The following is an 8,248-nucleotide window of genomic DNA, read 5'->3' on the forward strand; positions in this document are numbered from 1 at the left end:
GAACTGTGATTAGAGCTAAGCAGTAGCCATAAGATTTGTCAGCAGAAAAATTATACAAGAAGTAGAAAGTAAGGACAAATAGAACAATGGTCAGTGTATTAACGCTTGGCTAGAATAACTCCCTAAGCTACAGAAAGCTCCCTAGATATACAGAAAAGTATATACTTTCTGTATATCTAGTGAGATATTAAGAAGTTCTAAGCTTAATAATGGAGCTCTATGCATTGTGTTTTAAGGTGTACAAGCAGGTATTGTATTCAAAATAAGCGAACATTGTTTTAACCAAAGGTACGTGTGCTTATAGTGGCTGAATAGAATTACTGTCAATATGCTTTTGCTTTGTGTGATTAGTCAAAAAGCTTTTAAAATAAGTTGTAACATTAAGTTCTTTGTCTATGGTCTGGGATGTGAGCTGCTGGTATCTTCCCATTGTCATAACCCTGTAATAAAGCTAGTACGAAAAAATAAAACAATTTGAGACGTGTTCCAAAACAATCCCATTCCATTCATAATTTGTACATAGTCCCCCAATCAACAATAGACCACAACTTCTCAGCTAATTGCATTAGCTATTTGTGTAGGTATTGTATTCACACTATTTGCCAATTTTGCTTATGTTCTTTTCTTTCAAATCTCTTCCCTGAGTATAGCACAAAGCTCAAGGAAAGAAGGAATATGAATTTTAATTTTTAAATCTTCACCTCACAAGAGCTGGAATAGGAGGGAGCTCTCATTTTGGTTTTCCCCTCAATCTTCCTAAAAAATAAGTAAATGTAAAATTCATCAGGAAAACTACAGCCTGTGTACTCTTAACCACTTGACTTGCACTTTGCTCCAAAATTCTGCAGGGATAGTGTAGAACACTCCAAACCAAAGCAAACCATCTCAACTCTTACTGTTCTTTTAAAAGGCAAAGTAAACAAAATAAAAACCCACCAAATACGCAACAGAAAAAGATAAAATTATTTCAAGACCCAGCAATCCAAGGGCCAATATAAGAAGCATTCATCCCACATAGCTACCTATAGATTTCATAACTGAGAAAAGAATTCTCTACAACAGCTCAGAACCTTTTTTCAAAATGGAGTAAGGCTTTTGTTTCTTCTAATCCTTTCAGAGCACACAAGATTGGATATCACAGCCATGACATTGCTGGACTGAAAAGCAATTTTATGTAATTTTGCAGTTTGTAAGAGGCATTGGTTACAATTTTCCTTTCACTCAGATGTCAGCACAGTGCTCATGGTAACTAATACACCTATCCTTAGGAAAGAAAAGATAAAGAACATAATACACTGTTAGATAATGCAAAATAGTTTCCTAAAATAATACATCATATGCAGAATAGTACACTTAGTTGTGGACCTTAATGCTGGAGTCCATTAAACACACTGACTTACCTATCTCTTGCTCTATAGCTCCAATCTATGATTGCTAGATTTCTTTCTTTATTAACGCAGTTTTCTAGACTTTACACTCTTGTGTCTTCATTACATTATGGCTTGTTGCACTTGGTGGTTTTCCTCACTGGCACTTCCAGTGGAAGTATTAGCAGAGTTTCACTGTGAAGCCAGAAACACAACCAACCTACCAGACCAGGGATGGGTTTTGCCTTTCTCAGAACTGTATCACAGCAGGTTGTTAAAGCAGGATACATCCCCTCTCTGGACATTACAGTAGCATCTGTGTGTATATTTATCACAACCATATTTATTTAGGATGTACATGTGTCTGCTCTGCCAAGACTCTTGTGTTCTGCAGCCATTTGGAGCAATTAAAGGTCTCACTTAAATGCACTGCTCCCAAACATTTGCTGGTACTGCTTGGTGGGAAAAGATTGCAAACCCTGAGTTCCATGAAAAGAAATGAAGGAGATCACAGCCCACCTCTACCTAATTAAATTGCCCCAGTTATAGGGCAAAACAAATTGAACGTGATGAAGCTCTGAAACAGGCAAAAAGTGCACATTACCCTAGTTTGTGAAAGGGAAGAGCAGCATGTGAGTTCAGTCATTAAATAATTAAAAGTGCATGTAATGAAGACTAGCAGGACAGTGCTAGCTGTAAGAATTTATATGGAGAATACAGTCTGTATAGATTTAGCAGATGTTCAGGTTGTTTCTCTGTTGTTCTTAAATCTCTGTGTGAAACAATGCACAGGGTATCTAACAGTCCTTTCATTCCAATGGCCTGCCTAGGGGGTGGTCTGACTGCATGTATCAGTGGTGTGAAATCAGAGAGGACATTTCTAAGACAAGACTTCTATCTTTTTATCTGAATACATAGTTTGTTCTATCCAAAGTAAACATTAATTATTTCAGAGACTCTTGCAAAAAGCTCCTCTGTTGCATGCTTCTACTATCCTTTAGCTCTGAAGTAACACAACAGTAAAACTCAAGAAGGTGGAACCTACAGGCACTCTCCAGCTACTGATGTGCCTTGGAGGAGTCAGCACTGAGCTGGCAGGCTTGAGGCAGCTTGTCTCATTTCCACAAAATTATGATAAACTGAACTGGTTCCCAGCAAAATTGCCAAGAGCAATGGAATGTTCAGGGCTGGCACATTCCCTCCATCCAGAAAAGTCTCAAAACTACCTGATGCTGGAGGCAAGACTGGAACAGCCCAAGACTGGGCTGTCAGTGCCAGAACCCTGTCCAAGCAGGCAGCTCTCTGCACACCAGCCAGTGAAGTACCACCATACTAGGCTGCCACTGTGATTCACCTTATATGGCCCACAAATTGTGTTTTCTCACGGAAAGACTGGTTTGGGGGGAGAGAAGAAGGAAGCCAACAAGAATAACTGAACTGTGTTAATTTATTTTTAGACTTTTATGGAGTCTACTTGAGCGCTGATCTTTGCATGGGTAAGACAGCATACATATCTCTCTCTTCTGTACCTTTCCCAATGAGTTCCATTCTGTCTGATTGCCACCAAAGTGTGTTCTTGTTAATAGGACACACATTAGCATTTAGTCCAAATTAGATTTGTAAGTATTTGTGTGCATAGCTGCTACAGATGCTGCCGATCCTAGAACAAAGTACACTATTTTTCATTCTTTAAATAATTTTAAAATGTTTCACAGCACATTTTGAAAGATTGGCCAGAAGAAATGCTAAGAAGCAAGAAAATTCTAGAAACTATACAATTATTTTCATATACCTTTAAAATTATCTAAATGGTGAACATGCTATGCATGCTTATCTTCTTTTATATATAACCATCTGTGAGAAAATACCAGTCATAAAGGCATTACTTCAGTTACACTGCTCTATTCCAGTACACTATCTTGCATTGTGGTACCTCATGAGAAAAAAAAGGAATATCTGAGAAATGCCTTAAGACACTTAGCTGATTAATGGCCAGCCATATATAAGCTCATTTTTTGTTCCCTAGGCTTTTACAGTCTCGCAATGGAAAATTTTTCTTCATATTTTTCAGAAATAACAGAAAATTCCAAGAAATGGAAGCCGCTGCTAGTAAAAGAAGAAGAGCCGAGTATCGTCAGGGTTAATAGCTCCTATTTGAGATCCATGAATGATTACAAAGTTACTTTTCTATATCGAACTTTCAAGTCTCATTAATAATATGCTGCCTCTCCAGGACACAGGTGCACTCACGGTACAAAGGCTATCGGTTCATCACATGGAATAGAAGAGCTAGAGGAACAATGCCTTCAAAGGTCTCATGTTTATACATTTTGACAGTAGTTTGTTGGGCAAGCGCTCTTTGGTACTTAAGTATAACTCGTCCTACTTCTTCCTACACGGGCCACAGACAGGTCAGCAGCATATCCATAGCCAGAAAAAATGTTTCCTTTGGCAACATAAGAACTCGACCTATAAATCCACATTCCTTTGACTTCCTTATCAATGAACCCAACAAATGTGAGAAGAGCGCCCCGTTCTTGGTCATTCTTATCAGTACAACTCACAAAGAGTTTGATGCAAGGCAAGCCATTCGAGAAACGTGGGGTGATGAAAACAACTTCAAAGGAATTAAAATCGCCACACTATTTCTTCTGGGAAAAAACACAGATCCTGTGTTAAATCAAATGGTAGAGCAAGAAAGCCAAATTTTTCATGACATTATTGTGGAAGATTTTATCGACTCTTACCATAACCTCACTCTGAAAACGTTGATGGGGATGAGGTGGGTAGCAACATTTTGTTCAAAAGCAAAGTATGTTATGAAGACAGACAGTGATATTTTTGTAAATATGGACAATCTTATTTATAAGCTGCTCAAACCTAACACCAAGCCAAGGAGAAGGTACTTCACAGGCTATGTTATAAATGGAGGACCAATAAGAGATGTTCGCAGCAAGTGGTACATGCCCAGAGATTTGTATCCTGACAGCAATTACCCACCCTTCTGTTCAGGCACTGGCTACATTTTTTCAGCTGATGTAGCAGAAATGATTTACAAAACCTCCCTTCATACCAGACTTCTACATCTCGAAGATGTGTACGTTGGACTCTGCCTTCGGAAGCTGGGCATTCACCCCTTCCAAAACAGTGGCTTCAATCACTGGAAAATGGCCTACAGCTTGTGCAGGTACCGGAGGGTGATCACAGTGCACCAGATAACACCAGAAGAAATGCACAGAATTTGGAATGACATGTCCAGCAAGAAACACCTTAGATGTTAAGATTTTTACAGATGTAAATACCTTTTTTAAAATTTTGGTTGAATTTGGTTATTTTCTGACAAAGTGATCTGCTGATTCACAGGTCAAACTGTGGGATATTAACTGTGAGAGGATTTTTAATGACTGATTTTTCATTCTCACTTTGACTACTGGTTTACAAACTTCAGGCTCTTTTTCATAAGGACATTATGCCAACTGAAAGAATCTGGAGTCAAATCTCAGATTTTGTATATTATCATCTATTGCACATATCCATTCTTGCATCTGTGTGTAAAAGGACAGTAATAAACTATTATGAGCTGCTTAACAATTCACACCCCAGCCTCTGAGATAAGACTCAGGCTCTAAGAAATGAAGAATTACAAACATACTTTTATTCTTCTTTTGACACCCTACAACCATTTCTAGTTGGGAGCCTTGTTAATTAAGCAGCATACATTTGCACTGAACTTATATACCTACTTTGACATGTGTATTTTATAGTATGTGTGCAATTCCCAAATAGCTTATTAATGGTGTAATAGCAGAATTTAGACAGGTAAGAACATAAAAGTTTAGCTGGCCTTAGAAGCAAACCCAAACACTGAAGTATATTTTTATCCACCAAATGGTATTTCTTTAAATTATTTCAGAATAACCCATTTCTTTACAATTCTTAAAATAGCCCATAAAATATGTAACACAATTTAAAAATTAAGTAAATCTGTACGTGAGATAAGACGGGGGATGAAAAACTATCTTTAAACTATATGAGAAAAGCATGAATATCTTAACTTTTAAAAAGCAAGGCAATGTCTCTCAGTAGTATTAACAGATTCTCCATTAAACACCTTGAATAGCAATATATAATTATACTGAATGCTAAAATTGTCAATAAGCAGCATATTTCTTCAACATCAGCCAGTGCGCTATTTACCTGAAAATAAGTAACACAAAAGCAGCTTTTAAGGGGAAGCTTTACTTTTTGCTGCAGTACATATAGAAACAAGATTCTAACAGATTTTAAATGGTGTAGAAAAGGGGAATTTAGTCCAATAAAAGAATGCAATCAATTTTCTGTTGACTGGATATACAACAGAATACATAACATGTAAGTACAAATTTCACAGCAAAATAGAGGCTTTTAAAGGAAAAAACTATTAAAACTACACAAATGCTATCCTTTTTAAAAACCTACTGAAGTTATCCATTTACTCCTCATAGTCAATACTCACTGAGGTCCCACTCAGGAGATCAAGCACACAATATTTATTCAAGTTTCATAACATGATTATATGTATTTTGATTATGAATGTTTACAGAATGTCATGAAAGCTCTGATAAATTCAGTCCATCTCTACTCAGTACCACCTTATAACAAGGGGATGAAATATGATATTGCTCAGCAAATAATTTGGAATGAAGAACTCACACACAAGTTACAAAAAACCAAAACTCACTACACGTATTATCAGCTGATGACTATTCACACCATATTCAGCACACACAGCCTCATTCATTGCAGCTGGCATTATGTGTAACATACACAAAATTGTTAAGTCTGTATGTTATTGAGAATGTCTATAAAGTTGTCAGAAATTAGCTGAAGAAGAATTTAAAGGGAAACTTTGACCTGATTTTGCCATAGATGTACACAGCATTTTACAACAGTAACAGAGGAATGAAGATGCTATCCTAAAAGGTTTGCAGTTCCATGGCAAATTGTTAGTCTTGTTCACAGATGCAGCACTATGATTTCAAAAGAAATTACTTGTAAATAAGGTAAAGTGTACCTGGCTTTTAAGTCAGTAGCAGAAGCCATCTCAAGCAAATCTATGTCAGATCTGAAGATGAAGCTAAGCTACGCAACAGGCAGCCTAGGAGTTACTGTTAACAGGAGCTTGTGTACCCCCCATAAATAAAATTAACCCAAACCAAAACCCCAGTAATTTTTATAAGAATGCTAAATCTCTTGCAGCATAATTAGAGAGTTATCCTTCTCTAGTTGATCTAGTCCTTGTTAAAGCTGCTATGCCCTATTAAATCCAGAACTTCCAAGGTACAACTAATTGCATAAGTGAATATATAACACACTGACTGGGTGAAGTTCAGATTTCCTTACACAAACCCAATAATATTCTTGTTTATGAATGAAAATGCGGGAGGAATTCATCTCCAGCCCTTGGGTAAATCAGATAGCACAGATGCCATCCTGCCCAGAACATATTTTGTAATAATTTGAACCCGCAGGCCGCGATCTCTTCTGCTATCCTTCTGCACTGTGCAGTAATTTGGGGGTTCTGAATCACAAACAAATGGATTTGGTTGCCTTATTTCTGCTGATGCTTCTGTGGCCTTTGCTTAGTAACCAGGAGGACAGCAGGGCTCCCAGTCCAGATACCTCAGGGCTCAAGCAGTATGGTAGCCTTGAATTTCTCCTAATACAAGTAGACTGCATTAATAATTGCAAGGTACCTTGAAAATAGTATCTGAAAAAGTGTATTTCCTGCCATTTATAAATAGACAGACCTTCAACAGAAATGTAAATGTTCACCTTGAAACTGATGTACATATTTCTAAGGCATTTTCTTCTGTATTCAGCTGTATATATGTGTCAGTCTGCTTGCTATGTAGAATTTTGTTATGCATGGAGCTGAGTGAGGCATTATATTTGTCCAGTGTTTCAAGAGCCTTAAGCATGTGTGCCCTAACTTTTGAATGTACAAGATACGTTTTCTTTTGCTGTCAAGTGAATTTAAAACAACATAACAAAATCCTAATTTTCTACTTCCATTAATTTTCTGGTATTCGATTTCATTAGCTCATTACACTTTCATTTATTGTTTTCACTTTGCTCAGAAATTTCACTGTTGGAACCTGGATATGGAAAGGTAGCAATGCATCTACTTATAGGGACAGTTTTCCCTTCCACTCAGTAGTATTTGTGCCATGTGGGATACTGTTAAGAAACAAATGTTTTCAATAGACTTCCTTTAAACCAAAAAAAAAAAATTACATTACTTAAAGGTCATTTTGTTTCATTGGGCATGGGACAAATGACAACTTGGTTAAACATGCTCGCTTCTACTCACTTCAAAAGTTTGACTGTAATCACATTTTGATTCCAAAATGCATATGAAAAAAGCACATCGAGCGAAGCAGCTGGGGGGGAAGTGCCTCTCTTTAGGAGAAATTTTTTCACAAAAGCATTTTTCCTTTTTTATTTTGCTAAAACTGTGAGAGAATTTAAACAGAAGCCTCAAGGTTCATTTTCCACATTTCCTAAGAATAATGTTAAGTATAAATTTTGATTCTTTGAGGGTATTTTGTCTTCATAATGTAGATGGCAATGGCAATTTGTAAATGAAGAGTGTAATTAACTAGAAAAGCTTGTCAACTGTAACCGAAATGTAGGTGTATCATTATATATGACTGGCTGTACTTATGTATTTATTTGTCTAAATTGTATATATTGTTTTATCTGTAGTGTCTGTAGGAGTGCATTCTTTTAGATTAATGTATTATTTACAGTTTTGTGAGGTTGCCAGCAAAGCTGCTAATCAAGATACTATTTTTTTGTATCAATGTCAAATAATAATTAAAAAAATCCAGTGAAAAATG

The 8,248-nt window shown here is 36.7% G+C and overlaps 1 protein-coding gene across 6 annotated transcripts in view; it reads left to right on the top strand.

The window, feature by feature from the left end:
- The window catches only part of B3GALT1 (beta-1,3-galactosyltransferase 1), a 181,351-nt gene extending 173,103 nt beyond the window's left edge, over window positions 1-8,248 (top strand). For 4 of the 6 annotated variants that reach the window (XM_031505421.2, XM_021534743.3, XM_021534742.3 and 1 more), the window contains 2 exons: window positions 2,825-2,863; window positions 3,439-8,248. In XM_031505421.2, the coding sequence (XP_031361281.1) occupies window positions 3,668-4,648 (981 nt within the window). In that variant the 5' untranslated portion in view covers window positions 2,825-2,863; window positions 3,439-3,667 and the 3' untranslated portion in view covers window positions 4,649-8,248. The remainder of the gene's footprint in view (window positions 1-2,824; window positions 2,864-3,438) is intronic. The other 2 variants (XM_031505422.2, XM_021534748.3) reach the window with 2 other exon arrangements.

This window comes from Lonchura striata, chromosome 8 (genome assembly GCF_046129695.1).
Source record: "Lonchura striata isolate bLonStr1 chromosome 8, bLonStr1.mat, whole genome shotgun sequence".
NCBI classification, from domain to species: Eukaryota; Metazoa; Chordata; class Aves; order Passeriformes; family Estrildidae; genus Lonchura; species Lonchura striata.